Source organism: Taudactylus pleione, unplaced genomic scaffold (genome assembly GCF_031769625.1).
Source record: "Taudactylus pleione unplaced genomic scaffold, aTauple2 ptg000073l, whole genome shotgun sequence".
Taxonomy (NCBI): Eukaryota; Metazoa; Chordata; class Amphibia; order Anura; family Myobatrachidae; genus Taudactylus; species Taudactylus pleione.
The window spans coordinates 5,534,517-5,562,392 of NW_028284475.1; the positions used below are offsets into that span (position 1 = coordinate 5,534,517).

General features: G+C 47.0%; 1 protein-coding gene across 2 annotated transcripts in view; it reads left to right on the plus strand.

Moving 5' to 3' along the window:
* Window positions 1-27,876, plus strand: part of CDC42SE1 (CDC42 small effector 1) — a 43,923-nt gene that overhangs the window by 8,436 nt on the left and 7,611 nt on the right. For both annotated transcript variants that reach the window (XM_088467619.1, XM_088467618.1), the window contains exon 2: window positions 20,916-21,154. In XM_088467619.1, coding sequence (XP_088323745.1) covers window positions 21,101-21,154 — 54 coding nt within the window. In that variant the 5' untranslated portion in view covers window positions 20,916-21,100. The remainder of the gene's footprint in view (window positions 1-20,915; window positions 21,155-27,876) is intronic.

The following is a 27,876-nucleotide window of genomic DNA, read 5'->3' on the forward strand; positions in this document are numbered from 1 at the left end:
TTCGTGCGGCCCCACAGGGGTAGAAGATCCCCGCCCTCCACTCACCCGCTGCCGTTGGCATTTGAAGCTCAGGGGTAGGGCGCAGTGAGGGGAGAGGGGGAGCACGGGATGGCTCTGGGTGCCAAGACATCTAGCATCGTCTCAGCACATATGCAGCGGTGCCCCCCGCCCATCACGCTAGTGATGTAAGTATGTGCGGGCCCCTCGGAGGCCGTCCTGTTGTTAATCCAGCACCATATATCGCAAAAACATATAATACATGAGTGCCAATTGTATATATGTATTACGACATTGACATACTTATATTATTAATAATATTATATTATATTAATATACCGGGCACACTGAGCTGAGGCATCTTGCTCATTGTACTGCCTTGGCGGACATTGAAGCACTACAACAACCATCATGGTTGCAGAATGTGAAACCGGTTTATTTATTGATAGTTTTGTCTCATTTTAAATATGTATGAGTTGCTATATAAGATTTAATGCAAAAAAGAAAATGGTGCCTAACTTGCAGTAGAAATATTCTCTTGCTCTCTTAAAATCTTAAAAAAATAGGGACAAAGCTTAGAAAACAGACCGTGAAGATTGTGGGCAGTTGGCGACCATGCTTTTTATATGAAACCCTGTACAATAATTGTATTAAAATGAATATTTAGCAGCTGCTGTCTGGCGATACACCTTAAGCGGAGTGGAGTGTGTGCCCCCCCCGCCCACCCCCCCCCTGCTAGATTTTTTGGGGCTGTCCTTCCCCCGACTTCTGCAAAATTATTTGCATTATTATTCAATTTGCGTAAAAGACAAATAACATCAGGAGTATATTTTACTTATGTAATCTTTCATACATTGGGTATCTCCCCAGTGGTGTGACAGGTCTCCATACCGTTACTACGAGTCGCCATTGCTAAGGAGCGCCTCTAGGGCAACCAGACTGCCCCAGCAGCTCATTGCTGGGGATATGCCCAATAATAGGTCAGCAGTAGCAGTATTGTCTATTAACGAGCCACTAATAGAAGTAACACCACTAATATACAACCTATAATATTGTGCCGTCTGCAGTACTTAGTAATAAACCAGCAGTAGTATTAATGACCAGTAATATGTAGCTTATTAGCACAGTCATCTCCACTAATAATAATAATCTGCCGTTTCTGATAATACCGGGTAATATGCCCCTCATTAGTCATACCCGGTAATACGCCCCTTATTAGTCATACCCAGTAATATGCCCCTTATTAGTAATACCCGGTAATATGCCCCTTATTAGTCATACCCGGTAATATGCCCCTTATTAGTAATACCCGGTAATATGGCCCTTATTAGTCATACCCGGTAATACGCCCCTTATTAGTAATACCCGGTAATATGCCCCATATTAGTAATACCCGGTAATATGCCCCTTATTAGTAATACCTGGTAATATGCCCCTTATTAGTAATACCCGGTAATATGCCCCTTATTAGTAATACCCGGTAATATGCCCCTTATTAATAATACCCGGTAATATGCCCCTTATTAATAATACCCGGTAATATGCCCCTTATTAGTAATACCCGGTAATATGCCCCTTATTAGTAATACCCGGTAATATGCCCCTTATTAATAATACCCGGTAATATGCCCCTTATTAGTAATACCCGGTAATACGCCCCTTATTAGTAATACCCGGTAATATGGCCCTTATTAGTAATACCCGGTAATATGGCCCTTATTAGTAATACCCGGTAATATGGCCCTTATTAGTAATACCCGGTAATATTCCCCTTAGTTATAATACCCGGTAATATGCCCCTTATTAGTAATACCCGGTAATATGGCCCTTATTAGTAACACCCGGTAATATGCCCCTTATTAGTAATACCCGGTAATATGCCCCTTATTAGTAATACCCGGTAATATGCCCCTTATTAGTAATACCCGGTAATATTCCCCTTAGTTATAATACCCGGTAATATGCCCCTTATTAGTAATACCCGGTAATATGCCCCTTATTAATAATACCCGGTAATATGCCCCTTATTAGTAATACCCGGTAATACGCCCCTTATTAGTAATACCCGGTAATATGGCCCTTATTAGTAATACCCGGTAATATGGCCCTTATTAGTAATACCCGGTAATATGGCCCTTATTAGTAATACCCGGTAATATTCCCCTTAGTTATAATACCCGGTAATATGCCCCTTATTAGTAATACCCGGTAATATGGCCCTTATTAGTAACACCCGGTAATATGCCCCTTATTAGTAATACCCGGTAATATGCCCCTTATTAGTAATACCCGGTAATATGCCCCTTATTAGTAATACCCGGTAATATTCCCCTTAGTTATAATACCCGGTAATATGCCCCTTATTAGTAATACCCGGTAATATGCTCCTTATTAGTAATACCCGGTAATATGCCCCTTATTAGTAATACCCGGTAATATGCCCCTTATTAGTAATACCCGGTAATATTCCCCTTAGTTATAATACCCGGTAATATGCCCCTTATTAGTAATACCCGGTAATATGGCCCTTATTAGTAATACCCGGTAATATGGCCCTTATTAGTAATACCCGGTAATATGCCCCTTATTAGTAATACCCGGTAATATACTCCATATTAATAATACCCGTAATATGCCCCTTATTAGTAATGCCTGGTAATATGCCCCTTATTAGTAATACCCGGTAATATACTCCATATTAATAATACCCGTAATATGCCCCTTATTAGTAATGCCTGGTAATATGACCCTTATTAGTAATACCTGGTAATATGCCCCTTACTAATAAGGGGCATATTACTAGGTATTACTAATAAGGGGCATATTACCGGGTCTTACTAATACTAATTTGTTAGCAATACCGAGTAAAATGCCAACTGTAGCAGTAATGCCCAGTAATATGGCCACTTTATAAGCAATACCTAGTAATATGGCGCCAGTGCTATTAGTGTACAGTAACAAGCCGCTAGTCAACCCAATCCATATCATCAGTGATTATTACAGGTGATCTTTTACTCTTTGTCCTATTCATTGGCATGTATCATATGCACCCCAGTCAGGTATTTGTTTCAGTGTCTGTAAATGGATCGTCCTTTTTTTTTTTTTTTTTTTTTAAGAACTAAAGAGGCCATGATTCTCAGCCCAGTATTGACGCGACTACGCCATATTAGCCCTGGGTACTGTGTTCATGGACGCTCACACTGTGGCAGGAGAGCAGGTTAAGAAAATGGCGCCAACTACCAGACTAGTATCACAAAATTTTTTATTTTTTTTTTAAATGGTATCATCCTTACTGATTATCATAATTTATCCAGCTAAGGGTTCCATTGCAGCTAATTGCGATAACAAATTATTAATCAACACTATTAAACAAATAAATGTAACAGTGACAGATAAACGATCACTCTGCCACTCCGGCGATTGCGTTAAGAGTTAACTACCACGTCCACTGTCAACAGATGTGCACGTGTGTGAGCAGATAAACCAAAAGCCCATATTTTGGCTTAATTTTCACTTCTAAATAATAATAAAAATATTAATAATAATAATCATAATAAAAAAAATAAATCTAAAAATATACTTAATGTAACTTTTTTTTTTCTTCAATACTAAATTTTAAAAATAAATAATGCCTCATCATCACATCAGATTATTATTGCCCTTTACACCCAAATGGTTTACATTCTCCCGTCGGAATAGGAAGTGGGTCCGGGCCTATTGCACCAGGCCTCTAGTTATGCCACTGTGTTGTGAGGTAACGGAACCACAAACCAATGCAATATGAAAACGCTATTATACCTTACAAAATCTATATGGAGGTTCCTGTGCAATGCGAGAGCCTAAATACTGCATATATAGCTTTCTTGTGCAGCTCTATGGAGTAGTTCATGCGACCTTTTTATGGGCACATTGCGCTCCATGTGCTGATTTGAATACCCCCACTCCATCAATACCCCGCTTCATACTTATACTGTATATACTCTAGTTGATGTGGTATGTTACCTGGGTTGTAATGTATAACAGGGCTTTGATATTAGAAAACAAATGCGGTTAATAGCGTGAGAGGTCTCCAAGTGAGATCTGACTGCTGCGCAAGGCTCTTGTAGAGACCCAGTGGAGCTCAATACACAGCAATTCCAAACCATTAAGACATAATACAATATTAACTTGCTTTTTATTTATTTTTTTGCAGCATTCATTTAAAGGACATTAAGCCATATTTAAAAACAGACTGCAAGAAAAAAAAAATCAGGTTATTGTCACTGTATATGAGTGAGGGGAGTTTGAGCAGAGCGTGTGTTTCGGTGCTGTGTGTTCAGTGATGCTGTTCATACATGCAACGCTTCTGCTGCAGGGCGAGGAACACGGAGACAGGTCCAGACAGGAGGACCTCGCGTTCGTCATGACTAACACGTTGCATTACATGATCTTACAGAGGTGCTTTTCACGGCCTTCGGGCGTGGACTGTCATCGTGCTTCGGAGGCAGGTCGAGGCCGGTGCTCGGTGGGTTTCTGTATATCTTGTGAGCACACTCTGATCATGGCAGATCTTACATTTACAGATCCCATACGGAAAACTGTGATTATCCTGTGAAATAGCATCTGATCTATGTCGGGAGAAATTTACCTCAGGTGGGCCTGTAATGGTTGAGACTCCACTCAAGACGGCCTGAGTGTCGTAAGTGGAAGCGGCGTTCTGCGTTGCGGCCAGGTGCAACCGCTGCTCATCCGTCATCCGGGTTGAACGTAGATTCCATTCAAAGTTTGCGTTAAAAAAAATTCTAAAGGAAATGTTTTTGGAAAATAGAGGCACGGTACGGTTTAGAAGTCTCTATTGTGTACGTTTTGTCCCCCCCTGAATGATCGATGCTCTCAGTTGCCGCTAAGTATAAGGCGCTGGGAAAACCCTGCACACCTTTTACCTCACACTTTTTGAATATGAAGTTGTGGCGGCTGAGTGTAGCGACTCAGGATCACATTGCTTAGCGCCAATTTCTGGACACTGGTTCGTAGAGTTTTTATTCGGTGAAAGCTGCCAAATCGGGGGGGGGAGTCTCCACAAGAACGACCCCATGCGGGGCCAGGTCGTACAACACGAAGTCCAAAAGACGATTGAGTCGCGGGCCCGGTATCGCTGTGCTGTGAGCGAGTCAGGAACACGCAGCCTGACATGCAGGAAGTGGGCATATGAAGAAATAGACTGTGTCATGCTCAACAAAACAACTGTGGTTTTAGTCAGATACAGTCTGCGGTGAGAACTGTGTGAAGAAGTTGGTGTCTTCATAAGTATTTTACTATATTATTATATAAATGTTCCAACCCCCCCCCAATTTATTATTACTTTTCACATATTATTCTTTTGTTCTGGAAACAAGGGCACATTAGAGTGGCCCCTTTTGCAATAAATGCCTCTCATAGCCGTCACCTAAAACGTGAACGACAACATTTAAGGTGCATTGGATATTCTACCTGCGGCCTCCAGATGCTGTGCAACTGCACATCCCAGCATATTGTGCTATTAGGAGTCAGACATGCTAAAACTGTGGCAGGGCATGCTGGGTTATATAGTTCCACGGAGGCTGGAGGGCCACATGTTGAATACCCCAGAACTGGTTTCTTGCCATAGTTTTCTTATTATTTTTTCACCAGCTGGCACACAGCAGCACATAGTATTTCAGCATGTATTGGTCTTGTGGGAGGCAGTGACCTGTCCACTCCTGTGAAGATGATAGTGAGGTCTTGTGCTTTTTGTCTTTAGAAAAAGGTGCCGGTGCCCACATAAACGTACAAGTTGTTACCACATTTACAGCAGCTTCCATATTATGGTCAAGTCGTCAGACGCTTATTTTATTAATTTATAAAATTATTTCTCAAATTTTTTTTTCTTTGTTTGTACCATCAGAAAAAAAACCTGGTCAGCTCTCGGCTGTGATGTGATGTGAAGAGGAGAATGAATGCAGCAGCACAGAGTATATCAGGAGATGAGTGATGTGTCAGTGAGGACAGGGCTGCATGTGACAGGGGCAGTGACATGATGTGAGGAGGGGAATGGAGGCAGCAGGAAGCCACACACTGAGAGTTATATAGTGGGAGGAGCAGGGTCCCCAGCAGCACAGAGTATATCAGGAGAAGAGCGATGTGTCAGTGAGGACAGGGCTGCATGTGACAGGGGTAGTTGTATGATGGGAGGAGGGCAATGGAGGCAGCAGGAAGTCAAAAACTGAGAGTTATATAGTGGAAGGAGCAGGGTCCCCAGCAGCACAGAGTATATCAGGAGATGAGTGATGTGTCAGTGAGGACAGGGCTGCATGTGACAGGGACAGTGACATGATGTGAGGAGGGGAATGGAGGCAGCAGGAAGCCACACACTGAGAGTTATATAGTGGGAGGAGCAGGGTCCCCAGCAGCACAGAGTATATCAGGAGAAGAGCGATGTGTCAGTGAGGACAGGGCTGCATGTGACAGGGGTAGTTGTATGATGGGAGGAGGGGAATGGAGACAGCAGGAAGTCAAAAACTGAGAGTTATATAGTGGAAGGAGCAGGGTCCCCAGCAGCACAGAGTATATCAGGAGATGAGTGATGTGTCAGTGAGGACAGGGCTGCATGTGTCAGGGGCAGTAACATGATGTGAGGAGAGGAATGATGGCAGCAGGAAGTCACAGACTGAGCGTTATATAGTGGGAGGAGCAGGGTCCCCAGCAGCACAGAGTATATCAGGAGATGAGAGATGTATTAGCGAGGACAGGGCTGCATGTAACAGGGGCAGTGACATGATGTGAGGAGGGAAATGGAGGCAGCAGGAAGCCACACACTGAGAGTTATATAGTGGGAGGAGCAGGTTCCCCCAGCAGCACAGAGTATATCAGAAGTGATATATAGCGAGGACAGGGGCAGTAACGTGATGTAATGAGGGAAATAGAGGCAGCAGGAAGCCACAGACTGAAGTTTGCCCTGTATTGATACAGTACTGATGCTATGGGTTTGCCTGTCTCAGGGTCCCATCTCTGTCTGAGACCACGTGCAATTTAGTTTCCGAAAGATGTCTGGTGCAAATCTCATGACACTTGTCACAACTTCAAAGAAACTCTTCTCACAACTCGCCCACGTCCCGCCCTCCGCAGGTTCCCGAGAGCCCGGCCCCAACCAGCGTCTTTTACGGCTTCTCACACACACACACAACATTTCACAGATAAAGGCAATCTATGTAGTATGTCAGATTATTTCAGTGCAGCCTCAGATATTATCACCATTTGTTCCTGTTTCCCGTGCCGAGCTGTTGGCGTCTCCACGCAACTTTGTAATTTCAAGGTCATTGTCAGATTGTGATGTAAAGAAGCTGAGGTACCCACTCATTATTATGAGCGTAATAGATCCTTCAGTGACGCAGTTTATGAAAATATATATCACCGAAAACTGTCATGTTTGGAGTTATGGTGTCTCCATAATCGGCGAGTTGTCATCTCATTGCTTCAGGTTCTGTTAGGACACCTGAGTATTATAGTGAGTAATGCACCATTCTACAGATATTAGAAGTGACCTGTATACAAGCTGCTAGTCTGCAGCCTTCTCTCTTTATATTGCCACAAAACTCCTCATTGACCTTTTATTGTACAGAAGGGGTGGCATTGCATCATATATTTAGTATCTATTGCAGATCTGAAAGGGATGTAGTCGACATTCCGTCACACACAGTGTCGGCGGTCAAAATCTTGGCACTGGAATACCGACAGCAGTCAGAAACCCGGCTTCAGAATCCTGACAGTGAGTATTAGGGTCAGGGCCGGATTAAGGCTTGTGGGGGCCCGAGGGCAATTTAGCTGTGGGGGCCCCCTTTAAGCCACACAGAGCAGAGCCTACCCCCCTCCAGCCCTTCACAGAGACACCACTCTCACATGCACAGTATACACGCACTAACACATATACACATGAACACATACATACACACACAGTATGCACACCAACACATGCACAATATCACATACATACATACTGTACATACATACACACAATAAAACAGTACACTTACACTTGATGCAACAGCAGGTTGCAAAAGGACCCGGCTGGCATCAACTCAATTCGTTAGACTCTGCCCCCCGCGATTAATGACGCCATTTGCGGTGATTTGGGGGCGGGGCTTGTCATATTTGCTCCGCCTCCAATGCGGACAGCGGGGGTCAGAGGGATTTATGCGCAAGTCAGGTTACACAGACTGCATGCAGCAGCACAGTTTGTTGCTGCATCAGCTGTCTAAGGGTGAGAGAGGGCCAGCTTCACTGTGACTGTCACAGTGAAGCTGGCCCTCTCTCTCCCTTAGACAGCTGATGCAGCAATACTGACTGTGCTGCTGCATGCGGTCTGTCAAGCAGCGCGGCTCCAGAGCCTCTACCTGGGAACAGGTGCCGCTGGACACCTGTTCTCGGCAGGGTCACATCGACCCTGTGTGGGGGCCCCTCTGTGTGTGGGGGCCCCGGGGCGACCGCCCCTGTTTAAAAGGAGCTCTGTGGAGTTCAGGGATAGAAAAGACCAATTGAGATCTCTTTTCTCTCCAACATATCAAACTGATTTCTGCAGGTTTTCTGCCATCATTAGTAGAATGACACAGCAGGCTAGGTTACTCTAGTCTAGTGCATGGTAACTCGGGCTAGTGTCACACGGACATTCTAGAATGCTGTGTTTCTTCTCCGGGAAAATGCTGTGTTCCCATGGTGGTACTGGTACATAACTGTCAATGTGAAGCGCTATTTCCTTGTCGCATGGGAACACTTAGGTCCTCATATAGAATTCGCATTTCCGAATGTACATATGCAGGCCTACATACACATGGCTAACTTAGCACTATTTTTCGGGTCTACGGGGGAGATGGATCAAAACTTCGAAAGAATGGAGAAGTTGCCCAGAGCAACCCAGGGTTGTAACTTAGGGTGTGCGTGTTGTCATGCGCGTAGCATCATGATGCTGGAGCAACTAATTAGCATATATGTATTATTTTTGAGAATGTACTTGATAAAGGCTACCTCTAAGCTGATTGGTTGCTATAGGCAACTTCTCCACTGGTCCACTCTTCAGAATCTTTGATCTTCCCCCGGTGTCCTTCAAAAGGTTGTCTGACCTCCACACGTGGGGACACATGGACATCACAGACCCCAATAGGCACCAGCGACAGGCCCTGGCTTCTAACCGCAGCACAGTCTGCCAGAACCTGATAAGAACCGTCCCTGATGACCAGGAAAGGGTTATGGAGCGTACACACGGTCAGATTTGTCAGACTTGTCAGATTTGTCAGATGAACGATTGAACGATTAAACGATCTGAACGATTTGAACGATTTTAACAAAGTTTTGAACGATTTGAACGATTGAACGATTTTTGACTGCATTAAAATGAATGGAATCGTCCAAGTCTGACTGCAAACCCATCAGATGTCAGAAATCGTTATCTGACCATCGGGAACGCGCATCGTTGATCGTCCATCGTTCAGGCATGTCAGATATGAACGATTTTCCTTCAGATATGAACGACTGAACGATTTTTAAATCGTTATCGTTCATATCTGAAGGAAAAATCTGATCGTGTGTATGCACCATTACACGTATATATTTAGCACATTCTCCATTGTCACTTCAAATTTTATTTTTTTTTAGTTTTCCAGACAAATCTTGTTTATAAAGGGATGTCCTCTCTCGCTGTTACCGTTCTTAGTTTTTATTATGAAATCTTTGGCTTACAGCTTTTCGGCGATTGTCACGCCATCGTAGGTCGTCCCTGTTTTGTCACTTTCATTCCAGTCCCTCTGCAAAGAATATAAGAAAAAAAAATAACCCCCCCCTAATTTTTGTTTGGATTTTGCAAAATCGTTTCCTTTTCCAATTAGAGGACAGTTTCAAGCTTCACGGAAACACAGAGGTGTAGAGGTAGCCAAGTCTGAGGCATTACCCGGTTCCTGAAAACACCACGTTTCTAAAAACGGAAATCTTGATTGTGAAAGAGAACTGATTTCAATGACCCCGGATTGCCCCTTGCCATGACGCTGTTAGACCTTGGGCCACTAGGCGATAAGAATTGCACCTAACATGCAAAGCCTTTAAAAGGGGGGGCCGTCCCTGGAACTTGCACCATGGGTAACTGTGCCGAAGTACAGCGCCTGTTGGTGGTATCAGGCTTCTGCCTGGGTAACATATAACCCACTGTAGAGAGGTGATGTGTCTGTACCCAGTTGCGCTATTGGTTCCTGAGGGAATGTATCTGGGACTAATAGAACAGTAGTCCTCCTGCCAGCTGGGACTAATTGCACGGAAATTTCCTTTCCGTGCGTTTACTGTATATTACACAAATCCACAGATATATCTTTTTGTACTGTGCATGTGCACTAGTTTAGCTGGTAATCAGCTTCTGCATTAAGGTTATCTGTTGTTTTGTGACCGTTTTTCCATCAGGTCACCTGGTTCATTATCTGTTACCTGGTGAAAAACAGACGTAAATTGTGCAGACCTGTTTCCATGTGCATCATTACCAGAGCTCAAACTAACTATGAGCCATTTCCAGGTATCTCACTGCTGACACCATTGCACACAATGAGCCATTCCCACAGATATCCTAATACTGACCATTCCACACAATGAGCCGTTCCCGCAGATATCCTAATACTGACCATCCTACACAATGAGCCATTCCCTCAGATATCCTAATACTGACCATTCCACACTATAAGCCGTTCCCACAGATATCCTAATACTGACCATTCCACACAATGAGTCATTCCCACAGATATCCTAATACTGACCATTCCACACAATGAGCCATTCCCACAGATATCCTAATACTGACCATTCCACACAATGAGCCATTCCCACAGATATCCTAATATTGACCATTCCATACAATGAGCCATTCCCACAGATATCCCAATACTGACTATTCCACACTATAAGCCATTACTGCAGATATCCCAATACTGACCATTCCACACTATAAGCTGTTCCCACAGATATCCCGATACTGACCATTCCACACTATAAGCCGTTCCCACAGATATCCCAATACTGACCATTCCACACTATAAACCATTCCCACATATATCCTAATACTGACCATTCCTGATTATTAGCTGTTCCCGCAGATACCCCAATATTGCCCATTCTGCACTATGAACCGTTCCCGCAGATATCCCAATACTGACCATTCCTGACTATTAGCGGTTCCAGCAGATATCCCAATACTGACCATTTCTGACTATTAGCGGTTCCAGCAGATATCCCAATACTGACCATTCCTGACTATTAGCGGTTATAGCAGATATCCCAATACTGACCATTCCTGACTGTTAGCTGTTGCCGCAGATATCCCAATACTGACCATTCCACACTATGAGCCAATCCAGCATTTATCCCAATACTGACTATTCTTGACTATTAGCTGTTCCAGCAGATATCCCAATACTGACCATTCCTGTTCCCGCAGATATCCCAATACTGACCATTCCACACTGTAAGACAATCCAGCAGAATTCCCAATACTGACCATTCTTGACTATTAGCTGTACCAGCAGATATCCCAATACTGACCATTCCTGTTCCCGCAGATATCGCAATACTGACCATTCATGACTATTAACCGTTCCCACAGATATCCCAATACTGACCATTCCTGACTATTAGCCGTTCCTACAGATATCTCAATACTGATCATTCCACACTATCTGTTCCCGCAGATATCCCAATACTGACCATTCCTGTTCCCGCAGATATCCCAGTACAGACCATTTCTGACTATTAGCTGTTCCTGCAGATATCCCAATACTGACCATTCCTAACTATGAGCTATTCCCGCAGATATCCCAATACTGACCATTCTACACTATGAGCCAATCCAGCAGAATTCCCAATACTGACCATTCCTGATTAGCTGTTCCAGCAGATATCCCTATACTGACCATTCCTGACTATGAGCTGTTCCTGCATATATCCCAATACTGATCATTCCTGTCCCCGCAGATTTCCCAATACTGACCATTCCACACTATGAGCCGTTGCCTGCAGATATCCCAATACTGACCATTCCTGACTATTAGCTGTTCCCACAGATATCCCAATACTGACCATTCCTGACTATTAGCCGTTCCCACAGATATCTCAATACTGGCCATTCCACACTATCTGTTCCCGTAGATATCCCAATACTGACCATTCCTGTTCCCTCAGATATCCCAATACTGACCATTCCTGTTCCCTCAGATATCCCAATACTGACCATTCCTGACTATTAGATGTTCCCGCAGATATCCCAATACTGACCATTCCTGTTCCTGCAGATTTTCCAATACTGACCATTTCTGACTATTAGCTGTTCCAGCAGATATCCCAATACTGACCATTCTACACTATGAGCCAATCCAGCAGAATTCCCAATACTGACCATTCCTGATTAGCTGTTCCAGCAGATATCACAATACTGACCATTCCTGACTATGAGCTGTTCCCGCATATATCCCAATACTGACCATTCCTGACTATGAGCTGTTGCCGCAGATATCCCAATACTGACCATTAAACACTATGAGCCAATCCAGCATTTATCCCAATACTGACCACTCCTGACTATTAGCTGTTCCTGCAGATATCCTAATACTGACCATTCCTGACTATTAGCTGTTCCCACAAATATCCCAATACTGACTATTCCTGACTATTAGCTGTTCCCACAGATATCCCAATACTGACCATTCTTGACTATGAGCCATTCCCGCAGATATCCCAATTCTGACCATTCCTGACTATTAGCCATTCCCGACGATATCCCAATACTGACTATGAACTGTTCCCGCAGATATCCCAATACTGACCATTCCTGACTATTAACCGTTCCCACAGATATCCCAATACTGACCATTCCTGACTATTAACCATTCCCACAGATATCCCAATACTGACCATTCCTGACTATTAGCCGTTCCTACAGATATCTCAATACTGACCATTCCACACTATGGCCCTCATTCAGAGCCGTTCGCTATTTGCGGTCGTTCGTTTAAAAACAAGGGGTGGCTATTCAAATGATCCGTACGCACATTGTAGTCTGTTCACACCTCTAAGTCTGAACGAGCGAGCAAAACATACGCTCGTTTATTTGTTAAAAACGCCCCCTGGCCGCTCGCATCCTACGTCATGTCCGCTATTTATTAGATTAATCGAGTACATCGACCAGCGTATGAACTGCTCGCTATTCTTGTGGTTGGTGTTTGCTACCACAAATTTGCGAGCAGTTCTGGCTCTAAAATAACCCAGTGACGTGGTCAATGACGCTGCTGTTTTAAATATACACACCCATAAAACGCCCGTTTTGACCTTTAAGCACGCCTGCGTTCGGATCTCCACTCCCCATTTTCAGGCACCATCCCCTGTTACCACCCACATACGCCTCATTCTGTCACTCAAAATAGCAGGCACTCGCTATATAGCGTACAAACGATTTTCGGCCGCACTGACTGGTTCGCGCATGCGTACTAAAAACCGTACGCATGCGCAGATGTGCAAACATCGCTCGGAACGAGCGTACTGCCGCTAACGAGCGGCTCTGAATGAGGGCCTATGTTCCCATAGATATCCCAGTACTGACCATTCCTGTTCCCTCAGATATCCCAATATTGACCATTCCTGACTATTAGCTGTTGCCGCAGATATCCCAATACTGACCATTCCACACTATAAGCCGTTCCCACAGATATCCCAATACTGACCATTCCACACTATAAACCATTCCTACAGATATCCTAATACTGACCATTCCTGATTATTAGCTGTTCCCGCAGATATCCCAATACTGACCATTCCTGACTATTAGCTGTTGCCGCAGATATCCCAATACTGACCATTCATGACTATGAGCCAATTCTGCATTTATCCCAATACTGACTATGAACCGTTCCCACAGATATCCCAATACTGACCATTCCTGACTATTAGCCGTTCCTACAGATATCTCAATACTGATCATTCCACACTATCTGTTCCCGCAGATATCCCAATACTGACCATTCCTGTTCCCGCAGATATCCCAGTACTGACCATTTCTGACTATTAGCTGTTCCTGCAGATATCCCAATACTGACCATTCCTAACTATGAGCCATTCCCGCAGATATCCCAATACTGACCATTCCTGTTCCTGCAAATATCCCAATACTGACCATTCCTGACTATTAGCTGTTCCCACAGATATTCCAATACTGACCATTCCTGACTATTATCATTTCTCAATATTATAAGGGGGGTAGGGGTTTGGTGGCGCTCCCTGTAAGAAGAACTCTTCTTAATTGGGATCATCGATCATCTGATTGCAGAGGGAGATAAGAGAGCTCGGAGGTCCCCTCCCCCCCACCTATTTCCTGATGTGACTTTGAAGAGGTCCCTTTGGCCTTGCAGTGAAACGAGCCTATTGTCGGCTGTACAGCGCAGAGCAGTTGAGGGAGCCATGGCTGCTGTTCAACAAACATGAATGCACAAAAGACACAATTGTGTACACCAGTATGTACCCGCCTGGGCCCTGCTTCTAAGGAAACGGGCAGGATGCCTTCCAAATGGAAAATCAGGTCATATTTTTGGTCAAAACAACATTTGCTCATCGCCCAAAGTGAGGCCTCTTGTGGAACTTTGAGAGGTCACATCCTCAATTAAACAAGTACACAGGCCCAGCTCTTCATATATCATATAACATGCAGAAACTAGACACGTCCTCCCACAAATACTTAGGGGTATATTTACTAAAGTGCAGGTTTTTTGAAGTGGAGATGTTACCCATAGCAACCAGATTCTACTTAACATTTATACAGCACATTCTAGAACAGGGATGGGGAACCTCAGGCCCGGGGGCCGTATAAGCCCGCGGAGTCATTTGGTCTCGCCCCTAGCTTTTTCTGCTAGCCTCGTCTGGCTAGCAGGGTTCCTAGAATGGCAGTGCCACCCGGAGCGTCCTTAGGACCCATCAGACGGTCACACCGTTGCCCTTACAGCTCCCCGGAGCATCCTCAAGATGCTCCGGGCATTGAGTCACCGACGATTGTGGCCCCGTCCCGTGTGGCATCACATGGAAGGGGCGTGGCCTGCACTGGGTCCGCGAATAATGTGTGTGTGTGTGTGTGTGTGTGTGTGTATCAAAATGGCTCTCGGCAGAAAAAAAGATTCCCCACCCCTGTTCTAGAAGAGAATAGCTAGAATCTGAGTGGTTGCTATGAGCAACATCTCCACTTCTAAAAAGCAGCACTTTAGTAAATATAACCCCTTACTGTTAGATAGCAGAATTGAGGCACGTGGCGTCCATCCCTCAACCCACACAGTCCCGACAACGTACTAGCCACAGATCTATCGCAGGAGTGAAGGTGTTAAACGTTATATTTACATGTACTGTGCTGCTATTGTTCTCTGTTATCAGCCATTCCAGACTAATAGAGGCTGTTTGCAGAGCCCTTCCATAGGGTTACTGACAGGAAGTCTGCTGTGTGTAAGAAAATACACCCTCTCCCCCAATCATAGCTCTATCTAAAATCACTTCCATCCCGATCGCCTTCTTAAACATCAGCCCGTAGGTTTGGGAATGTCTGTCGGCCAGGTGAGACGTACATGAATTAGACATGGTGGCTGCCTTGCAATTCGTCTTATAGAAAGGAAGAAGTTGATAGATTTGAATGGCTGTACAAGCAAGGAGGGGACCCTGGCTGTGTGACATTACATAATATCCAGGGCACGACCTGATGTGACCGTGTAAGAACGCAGTCTGCTGCCAGGCCTTGTTGGTTATCATTAGACATATAAAAATGTCACATTAATAGGGAGGGCGGTACTAAGCCAAAGGTTAAACTCACATTGACAATAGTGTTACACAGGGCCATAACTATGGGCGCTAGAGCAGTGCCGACACCCAGGGCCGAATCGGCAGCTCCGATAGCACCAGACGCCCAGCGCATCCTAAAGGTGCATACGCAAGTAACGATTTTTTGAACGATTTAACTATAACAACGTCGTTATCGTTCAATCGTTGGAAAAAATCGTTCAGTTTCTGAGTTATAACGATGAACGATCATCGTTCATGCGCGTTCCCGTTTGTAGTTTGTAGTAGATTCTGACTAGCCAACTGAACGATTATCATTAAGGGAAGTTACAAAAATCATTTGTAGTTCAAAAAAATCGTTCATTGCACTTTATGGAGCATACACACGGTCAGATTTGTCTGATGTGTCAGATGAACGATTGAACGATTTGACCAACGATTTGAACGATTTGAACTATGAACGATTTTTGACTGCATTAAAATGAATGGAATCGTCCAAATCTGACTGCAAACACATCAGATGTCAGATATCGTTATCTGACCATCGGGAACGCGCATTGTTCATCGTTCAGGCATGTCAGATATGTCAGATTTTCCTTCATGTATGAACGATTGAACAATTTTTTAAATCGTTATCGTTCAGATCTGAAGAAAAATCTGACCGTGTGTATGCACCATTAAAAAAATCTGACAGATAATCTGACAGAAAATCGTTCATAAAATCGTTGGTAACAAAATCGTTGTGTGTGTGTATGCAGCTTTAGAATGCTAAGTTCGTCCAGTATCCTTGTCCCAGCCCCCATTATGTGATGTCACATGGGCAGGGGGCAGAGGGTCCGGTGCAGGGCGTATAAGCGCTCTGCTACGGCACAAGTGTAGACAGTAAGTTGTCTTCCACACTATTCCTGGGCAGGTAACATGTTTTATACACATCATTCAAATCCAGAGCAGGGCAACCTGTGGCTCGCTAGCTTCTGTGCAACTACAAGTTCCAGCATGTTCTCCCGGAAGGTTACCTATGCCGGCTCTGGCAGGATCCTATCAAAGCGGGTTTTTCCATTATTTTACAAATTGTATTTTCATGACCTAAAGATAACTTAATACTCGGAAGCCGTGAAATAAATGGCATCCTAAAGGCAATACTGCGAGCTGCGTATTGATTACGTCGGCAGCAATAATCAATTTGTACTTGTATGCGATAAGCCGTAAAAGGGACACGAGCAGGGAAAATGTTCTGGTCGATGTCCTGTTAAAGAAAATAAACAGGACTAGGGACTGTTTATAAATGAATAAGTGTATAATTTGGAAAATAGAAGCGTAAAATGAAGGGGCACAAATGTCCTACAGAAATGCTTTATAATTGTCCCCAGTGTAGCACAGAGCACTTGTCCAATGCCTGGCTTGATCCTGTGTGTTATTAATGTTGTTTTAAGTCAAAGCACTTTTATACCTTTTGTAAATGTCACAACGATAAGCTCCAGCCATTTCTGCACACTCAGCTTTGTACATATGGCTCCTTACTAATCACTTCATTGCAAAATACTTATTATTATGCGAAGTAAATGGCCCTGATATTTTTCCTCTTATTCTGGAACTGGAATCGCTGTGAGGGCAGGTCCACTGTGTCTCTACAAGGTTATTGCACAGTGGTCAGGTCGCACCTGGAGGTAATATTTGCTCCAGTCTCTCATCAGGTCTCCCGTAGGTGCTCTGAGCAATGGACAACTCTATCACCCAAGTTGCTATAACAGAGTGCAGTGTTCAATCTAGCACCCTGCACCTGTCACACCCCGTGCAGTTCCTATTTCCTGCCATGGGGTGTCGCTCTCTGCTCTGGCGCTTCTAGCACTGAGCTGATACGACAAACCGCTGAGATACAGACCAGAGTGTGCTAGAAGCACCAGAGCAGAGAGCGACACCCCAGGCAGGAAAGAGGAACTGGGCGGGTGTGACAGGTGCAGGGTGCTAGAATGAACACTTGCGTGCTATTATTTTGCAGCTCTGTAAAATGCGGCAAGCTATTCGGACAGAAACCAGAACTACTTCTTATACCGATACTAATTCCAACACTCGCAAACTTAGGGTCGTATTCAATTAGGATGCGAAAAGTCGGAATCGGCAATAAATTATCGCCGATGACGTAATTTGTGCATGTTTCAATTATCCCCGTATTCACTTACAAAGACTTTTCACCTGTGCGAAAAGTCTTTGTTAAGAAACGGGGATAAGTTTTCACCATATTTTACATGGCAAAAAAATGTGCAGTATTGGGGTTTAGGGGTGCAGTTCTTTAAAATAAATAGCCTGCACCCCTGGGAATGTCATTTAAAAATAAATTGCGTTAAAAAAAAAAAACGGAACACCCCAAAAAATTAACTTTCATTTTGGGGGGTAGAAAAAATATTAAAAAAAATTAGGGAACACGCTTCTAAAATGGGGGTAAGCATTTTTTAAAGTCCCTAAAATGATTTTTAAAAATTCTGCAAAAATGCACCTGCCGCTACTCCCGCAATGAAGAAAACACCTGCCGCATACTTGGGAACCCCTCTGAATTTAATTTGGCTATTTTCATGTACCTTAAATTTCATAGGAATAGTTATTTAAAAAAATAAATAATAATCTAAGTGCTTCATAGCCGCAAATATGCACCTGCCACGGCTATTAGAAACCCCGACTTCCTTCAGCAGGTAAAAATGGGGGTACCCAAAGTGATCCCCCATGTCATGACATCATTGGGGGGGTCCCTGGAATATTTCCCGAAAATTCCCGTTTTTTTGGCGATACTTACCTTTCCGCCAGCTCCCGTTTATGTTGATTTCTAATTGAATATGGGGATAAAGCGGGCACGCGCCCGATACTTTATCCCCGGAAAACCTGCTATATGGAGCGAAAAGTCGAGCACAGACTTTTCGCTCCCAAAATGAATACCCCCCTTAGTCTAGGAACTTTCCCCTAATATCGTACCCATCTACATGTGCGGCGATCTTCAGGCGTGCAAGGCCGCAATTTGATCGCCTCATCCAAACTCCAAACGAATAATCTCCAGACTAAGACTTGACTAGCACTTAGTGAAAGATGGTAGTGCAGGCCCTTTCCTTGTAGGAGCCACAAGAAAAATGGCTACAGCCACCTCACTACCACGTTTTAGACGGTGGTAGTGCGTCTTTTATGGGATAAGCACATAGTGGATATTGGCCCTCATTCAGACCCACTCGCGAGCGGCTGTCCGCTCGCAAGTGGGTCGATGGTCCGCACTGCGCATGCGCACGACGGAGGGAGCTCCGTCGTGCGCATGCGCGAGACCCTACGAGCGAAGGACTTTCCTTCGCTCGTTGTGTCTCATCAAAGGGGGCGTGCTGTCGATGTTGACTGACAGCACGCCTCCTTTGGTGGGCGTGCCGGGGGCGTGCCTGCCAGACGGAGGCGTTCCCATGGGAACGCCTACCGTCTGAAGCCGGCCCCACTGACATCACTAGTGATGTCAGTGGGAGTGATTTTGGCTCTGATAGAGCCAAAATCACTCCGGGCCTTGCGGTTGAAAAACTCAACCGCAGGCTTTTGCTCGCAGTTTCGATGGTCGCGATGGTCAAGACCATCGCGGCCATCATCCTGCACGCTCGTATATGCTGTGGGTGGTGACCCACAGCTATACGAGCGTCCAGGAGGACGCTCCATATTAATGGAGGTGGGCCCTGATTCAGAGCGAGCGCTCTGGTCAGAGCGTCCGGCTCTGAATCGGGGCCATTGGCTGATATAATAAATAGTGATAAACCCTTATTTCTGTGGTTTCCCTGAAAAAAGGGGTTATGTAATGCTACTCCACGTGTGTCAAAGGCACTCCACAGAGATATCGGTGGTTTCTCCAGCTGCGCCTCTGTTTTCTCCTAATAACACCGTTGCCTATGGCGGTGATGTTATCTGGTAAATTACCAAGCGATGTAAAGCTGGGCTTTTTTTTTTCCTCACTTGTCAAGTAACACAAATGCGCCATCTGAGGGCAGCGGTACATTCCCGGTGCCGCCTCTGGACGCTCCTGCTGGGGTTTTTTTGCGTACGTGCCTTACGGTCAAAATAACACCTTGTGATTTTTCTTAACTCTCTTCCATGCGCCTTACAGCCGCCCAGGAGCCATAACGCACTGCATCAGCACTAGGCAACATGGAGGAACAGAGATCGCCGGAGGGGTCAGTTATCGGAACACCTCTCCTGTGACTATTTTTCATACACTCCAGCGCTAAGACATCTTGCATCGCTGCAATAAGACACCTTTATTACAGTACATCTCCCTCACGATCGCTCACTCAGGAGATCTTGGTAAATGCTCGTCGAATGTTTTTATGTTTCCTTCGGGCGATCAGGCTTGTAAAGTCACGCTGTGTTTTCTTAAGTGATTAATCTCATGATCGCAGCCAGTAGGAATCTTCCATATTGGATTTACCCAGGCATGAAGCCTTTAAACAGTGCATAAAAGATAACAAACACTGACAATCCCCCCTGCGCAGCATTACACGGCCGTGTCACCTACCACGCACGTTCGCCTTTGTGCCTTTTGTGCGACACACCAACACGTGCACCCAGGTTTTGTCTGACCGCACAATGGGGAACCTGCGATCGTTCTGTTTCCATTTTCATTGTGAAAACAACTGAAGGGCTGGGTGAATCCAAGGCCTTCTACAGCGCTGTTGTTTCCTGTACTTTAGTGAGCTACATTGCATACCTACCCCCTTTCTTCTCGTACAGCCATTCTCTAATTTCCTGAAATATGGTTTCGGGGGGGGAGGGATGCCGGACTCTTGAGTCTGACCAGCCCAGAAGTGGAAGTCCTCTGTACGTTACAAGATGCTAGCTCAATTGCCTCAATTCCCATGGGTATGACAAAAATAACTAAAAACATGCTAAAAATAAACTCTTACGATAAATCTGGATCGTCTTCCTAGTCATGAGGTCACCGCAATTAATAACGAGTAGAAGTACTTGCTTTTAATGTACTTTTTATGGCATTTGTTATGCTGCATGTCACCTAATTGTAGCCTGTTTTACACAAGGGATTTGCAGAGATTTATTTAACTCTTTTTTTTTTTTTCGTTTCTAAATTGCAGGAACATAAAGGCAAACCGCGTAGGCACAGCGCTAACTCAGGACATTCGCTTCTCACTTTGCCGTCCAATGGAGTGACCAAGGAAAGACGCTGACCACTTCCTCCGCGGACTGTACAGTCGGACTACAGGGAACCGCGCGCCGCTGGCCAGGCCGGACTCTGACCAAACTGGAAGTCTCTGGAAATATGAGTGACTTCTGGCACAAACTGGGCTGCTGCGTTGTAGAAAAGCCACAGCCGGTGAGTAATATCGCTCTGGAAGATGCATTAAATACATGTTGGCTCAAAGCATATGGGGAAAACCTCCAACAGATCCATCAGTTGAGTGATCATTTAGAAAGTCTGTCTATGGGCCTGATTCAGACCCACTCGCGAGCGGCTGTACGCTCGCAAGTGGGTCGATGGTCTGCACTGAGCATGCGCACGACGGAGGGAGCTCCGTCGTGCGCATGCGCCAGACACGACGAGCGAAGGACTTTCCTTCGCTCGTTGTGTCCGATCAAAGGGGGCGTGCTGTCAATGTTGATTGACAGCACGCCCCCTTTGGTGGGCGTGCCGGGGGCGTGCCTCCCTGACGGGGGCGTTCCCACGGGAACGCCTCCCGTCAGAAGCCGGCCCACTGACATCACTAGTGATGTCAGTGGGAGTGATTTTGGCTCTGATAGAGCCAAAATCACTCCGGAGCTTGCGGTTGAAAACCTCAACCGCAGGCTCCGGCTCGCAATTTCGATGGTCGCGATGGTCACGACCATCGCGGCCATCAAAATGCACGCTCGTATAGCCTGTGGGTGGTGACCCACAGCTATACGAGCGTCCAGGAGGACGCTCCATGAAAAAGGAGCCCGGCCCTCATGCAGAGCGTGCGCTCTGCTCAGAGCCCTCATTCAGAGCCGTACGCTCTGAGCAGAGCGCACGCTCTGCATGAGGGCCGGGCTCCTTTTTCATGGAGCGTCCTCCTGGACGCTCGTATAGCTGTGGGTCACCACCCACAGGCTATACGAGCGTGCATTTTGATGGCCGCGATGGTCGTGACCATCGCGACCATCGAAATTGCGAGCCGGAGCCTGCGGTTGAGGTTTTCAACCGCAAGCTCCGGAGTGATTTTGGCTCTATCAGAGCCAAAATCACTCCCACTGACATCACTAGTGATGTCAGTGGGCCGGCTTCTGACGGGAGGCGTACCCGTGGGAACGCCCCCGTCAGGGAGGCACGCCCCCGGCACGCCCACCAAAGGGGGCGTGCTGTCAATCAACATTGACAGCACGCCCCCTTTGATCAGACACAACGAGCGAAGGAAAGTCCTTCGCTCGTCGTGTCTGGCGCATGCGCACGACGGAGCTCCCTCCGTCGTGCGCATGCTCAGTGCAGACCATCGACCCACTTGCGAGCGTACAGCCGCTCGCGAGTGGGTCTGAATCAGGCCCTATGTTCCCAGACCATAACCCTGCACCTCAATGACAGTATGCACCCTGACTGATGTAGGCCTCTTCCCTTCACATCACCCTCACTCAGCTAGTCCCTGAACTAGCTGACTTGGGCCCGTATTCAATTTGAGCTGAGCCGCGATACTTTTTCGCGGCCCGGACTTTTCGCCTGTTTTGCAGGCAGAAAAGTATCACGTACGTGCCCGCATATTGCCGTATTCAATTTGAAAGTAGGCGAAAACGGGACCTGGCGAAACTTAAACAAGTGGAAAGTCCTGTCAGATTTGGGGAAATCAGCCTGACACCCCCCAAAAGATGCTCTGACATGGGGGTATTTGGTGTTTTTAAACGGGCTCAATAGCTGCTAAATAGCGTTTTTGTATAATTGGTGCAGAATAGTATTCAGGAGGTTTTTTTGCAGAAAATAACTTATCCCAGCAAATTTGGGGTACTTGAAAATGGGGGTCAGCATATTTATAAGTTGATAAAGTTAAGTTTGAAAAAATTGTGAAAAATCCACCTGCCGCAATCCCCTGCAATGAAAATACACCTGGGGCATACTTGGGGACCCCCCAGAGTCAAGTTCACGAGTTTTTATCTTTGTCCCCCAACTTTTTTTTTTTTCACCCCCAAAGTCAACGTGATTTTTTTTTGGGGTGTCCTTAAGTGTTTTTTAAAAACATTTTTGACACTGTTTACCTTTGGGGGACTATCTGAAGGCTGCACGGGGGTTCCCGCAACGTTGCACCCCAAAACCCCAATTCTGCACTTTTTGCCGCCTGCTATTCATAGGCGAAACTTTTCCGCATAGTACATTGCATTGACTTTCCGCCTAGGTGAAAAGTCTTCCAAATTGAATACGGGGTCAAATCAAAACAGGCGAAAATGACGTCATCGACGAAAAGCTTCCACCAAAAACACGAGAAAACGGCTTTTCGCTCCAAATTGAATACGGCCCTTGGTGTCACGCTTAGCTCCGCCCTCTGCGCTATTCCTCACATTCGATCTCTCTCCGTCACCTTTGGAATACTGTAAGAATAAACCTCATTTTTTTCTCAAGATGTTACCAAACCTCTTATCCGCGCTTTCTTCATCTTCCGCCTAGACCACTGCAGCCCCCGCTATATGGCATGCCCCTTTGTAACTATCTCCATTGTAATACTTCCGCAGTGTCACGGCAAGATCGATCTTTCTGCCATCCGCACATCTCCTGCACCGCTTTGTAAATCTTTACACCGCACCTCCGGCCCTAGCACCTGTTTGCCCCCAGCAACCACAGCCTATATCCGCCCGCTGAAAGGAAGCTTCTGCTAACATTATCTTTGCAGTGAGGGGGGTTTGCAGTTTGACAGCCAGAGAGGAAAGGGTGGAGTAAGACTACAACACAAGTAGCTCTTATAATCAGACCGCTGTTATAATTACTTCAGCTACCAGTAGGAAAGTGGTTACCAGGAAACGTAGAACAAATGCATTGGTTTTTATAACATATTTTGCCGTAAAAATCTGTAGAAGCGTCCGTGCGCCAAAGTCTGACGTTTTACAAAGTGTAGCAAAATTACCAGCTACCCAGAAGCTATACCCTAACAGTGCATTACATACTGTAATATTCAGATTAAATAAAAAAAAAAATATATATATATATATATATATATATATATATTTGAGCCTAAGCACAAACAGCTGGTTTGTCTCGCGGTCATACGAGGTTAAAGGTCCAGCTGCGAGGCTGCTGAATGTCTGCTGTGTTTGAATACGAGAAGCTCGGTAGTACATAGATCCAGCTGCGAGCTCCAGATGTTTTAACCTGATACCAGCAGAAGATACAAGGTGACCCCACCTCCACCGGATTATCCAGCTAAACACAACAGCCTGGGGGGGGGGGGGGGTATGGGGGGTGCAGCTCCTACAGACAGGATGATTGCAGGAGCTGGAGAGGACTGTAGGCGACACAGCGGAATCTGTGATTGATTGCGGATTATGGCGAGCGCACAACACCGGAGGTGGGATGGAAAAGGCACTTTGTATAATTGATGCTCAGAAAAGTATTTGTAACCGATTAAAAAAACAAAAACCAGATCATTTACTGTTTATTTATCCCCCCCTCCCACTAGTTGGAGCCCACTGCTCTGGTAGCGAGTGTCCAGATGTAATCTGTGTGGTTACCTTAAATAACCATGGAGCTAAATAAATCTGGAGGGCCTGCCAAATTGGAAACAGATTAATAATTTACCTGGTGCTTACCGCAAACCCACCAAGTTCATATTACAGGAACATTTAAATTCTTCTGCATTCCCATCAGGACTCCTGGTATTTTATCCCCCGCTGTGACAGCAATTAACTTCCCATGCCCGGCTTACATAGTGCCAGCATTCTCTGCCCGCTGCTCCCAGTGCCAGCAGTATTAGCAATGCTAACCTCCCCTGCCCTCTGCTCCCAGTGCTGGAACGTTTAATCTCCCCTGTCTGCTTCACCCAGTGCTAGCACATCTACCCTTCCCTGCCCGCTGCTCCCAGTGCTAGCACATCTAACCTCCTCTTCCCGCTGCTCCCAGTGCTAGCACATCTAACCTCCCCTGCACGCTGCTCCCAGTGCTAGCACATCTAACCTTCCCTGCCTGCTGCTCCCAGTGCTAGCACATCTTACCTCCTCTTCCCGCTGCTCCCAGTGCTAGCACATCTAACCTCCCCTGCCTGCTGCTCCCAGTGCTAGCACATCTAACCTCCCCTGCACGCTGCTCCCAGGACTAGCACGTCTTACCTCCCCTGCCTGCTGCTCCCAGTGCTAGCACATCTAACCTCCTCTTCCCGCTGCTCCCAGTGCTAGCACATCTAACCTCCTCTTCCCGCTGCTCCCAGTGCTAGCACATCTAACCTTCCCTGCCCGCTGCTCCCAGTGCTAGCACATCTAACCTCCTCTTCCCGCTGCTCCCAGTGCTAGCACATCTAACCTTCCCTGCCCGCTGCTCCCAGTGCTAGCACATCTAACCTTCCCTGCCCGCTGCTCCCAGTGCTAGCACATCTAACCTCCCTGCCTGCTTCTCCCAGTGCTAGCACATCTAACCTTTCCTGTCTGCTGCTCCCAGTGCTAGCACATCTTACCTCCTCTTCCCGCTGCTCCCAGTGCTAGCACATCTTACCTCCTCTTCCCGCTGCTCCCAGTGCTAGCACATCTAACCTCCCCTGCCCGCTGCTCCCAGTGCTAGCACGTCTAACCTCCCCTGCCCGCTGCTCCCAGTGCTAGCACATCTAACATCCCCTGCCTGCTGCTCCCAGTGCTAGCACGTCTAACCTCCCCTGTCTGCTGCTCCCAGGGCTAGCACATCTAACCTCCCCTCCCTGCTACTTCCAGTGCTAGCACATCTAACCTCCCCTGCACGCTGCTCCCAGGACTAGAACATCTAACCTCCCCTGCCCGCTGCTCCCAGTGCTAGCACATCTAACCTCCCCTGCCTGCTGCTCCCAGTGCTAGCACGTCTAACCTCCCCTGCCTGCTGCATCCAGTGCTAGCACGTCTAACCTCCCCTGTCTGCTGCTCCCAGTGCTAGCACGTCTAACCTCCCCTGTCTGCTGCTCCTAGTGCTAGCACGTCTAACCTCCCCTGCCTGCTGCTCCCAGTGCTAGCACGTCTAACCTCCCCTGCCTGCTGCTCCCAGTGCTGGCACATCTAACCTCCCCTGCCTGCTGCTCCCAGTGCTAGCACGTCTAACCTCGTCTTCTTGCTGCTCCCAGTGCTAGCACATCTAACCTCCCCTGCCCGCTGCTTCCAGTGCTAGCACATCTAACCTCCCCTGCCCGCTGCTCCCAGTGCTAGCGTATCTAACCTCCCCTGCCCGCTGCTCCCAGTGCTAGCACATCTAACCTCCCCTGAATGCTGGTCCCAGTGCTAGCACGTCTAACCTCGTCTTCTCGCTGCTCCCAGTGCTAGCACATCTAACCTCCCCTGCCTGCTGCTCCCAGTGTTAGCACATCTAACCTCCCCTGCCTGCTGCTCCCAGTGCTAGCACATCTAACCTCCTCTTCCCGCTGCTCCCAGTGCTAGCACATCTAACCTCCTCTTCCCGCTGCTCCCAGTGCTGGGCACATCTAACCTCCCCTGCCCGCTGCTCCCAGTGCTAGCACATCTAACATCCCCTGCCTGCTGCTCCCAGTGCTAGCACATCTAACCTCCCCTGCCTGCTGCTCCCAGTGCTGGCACATCTAACCTCCCCTGCCTGCTGCTCCCAGTGCTAGCACGTCTAACCTCGTCTTCTTGCTGCTCCCAGTGCTAGCACATCTAACCTCCCCTGCCCGCTGCTTCCAGTGCTAGCACATCTAACCTCCCCTGCCCGCTGCTCCCAGTGCTAGCGCATCTAACCTCCCCTTCCCGCTGCTCCAAGTGCTAGCACATCTAACATCCCCTGCCCGCTGCTCCCAGTGCTAGCACATCTAACCTCCCCTGAATGCTGGTCCCAGTGCTAGCACATCTAACCTCCCCTGCCCGCTGCTCCCAGTGCTAGCACGTCTAACCTCGTCTTCCCGCTGCTCCCAGTGCTAGCACATCTAACCTCCCCTGCCTGCTGCTCCCAGTGTTAGCACATCTAACCTCCCCTGCCTGCTGCTCCCAGTGCTAGCACATCTAACCTCCCCTGCCTGCTGCTCCCAGTGCTAGCACATCTAACCTCCCCTGCCTGCTGCTCCCAGTGCTAGCACATCTAACCTCCCCTGCCTGCTGCTCCCAGTGCTAGCACATCTAACCTCCCCTGAATGCTGGTCCCAGTGCTAGCACATCTAACCTCCTCTTCCCGCTGCTCCCAGTGCTAGCACATCTAACCTCCTCTTCCCGCTGCTCCCAGTGCTGGGCACATCTAACCTCCCCTGCCTGCTGCTCCCAGTGCTAGCACATCTAACCTCCCCTGCCTGCTGCTCCCAGTGCTAGCACATCTAACCTCCCCTGCCTGCTGCTCCCAGTGCTAGCACATCTAACCTCCCCTGCCTGCTGCTCCCAGTGCTAGCACATCTAACCTCCCCTGCCTGCTGCTCCCAGTGCTAGCACATCTAACCTCCCCTGCCTGCTGCTCCCAGTGCTAGCACATCTAACATCCCCTGCCCGCTGCTTCCAATGCTAGCACATCTAACCTCCCCTGCCCGCTGCTCCCAGTGCTAGCACATCTAACCTCCCCTGCCTGCTGCTCCCAGTGCTAGCACATCTAACCTCCCCTGCCTGCTGCTCCAAGTGCTAGCACATCTAACCTCGTCTTCCCGCTGCTCCCAGTGCTAGCACATCTAACCTCCCCTGCCTGCTGCTCCCAGTGCTAGCACATCTAACATCCCCTGCCCGCTGCTTCCAATGCTAGCACATCTAACCTCCCCTGCCCGCTGCTCCCAGTGCTAGCACATCTAACCTCCCCTGCCTGCTGCTCCCAGTGCTAGCACATCTAACCTCCCCTGCCTGCTGCTCCCAGTGCTAGCACATCTAACCTCCCCTGCCCGCTGCTTCCAATGCTAGCACATCTAACCTCCCCTCCCCACTGCTCCCAGTGCTAGCACATCTAACCTCCCC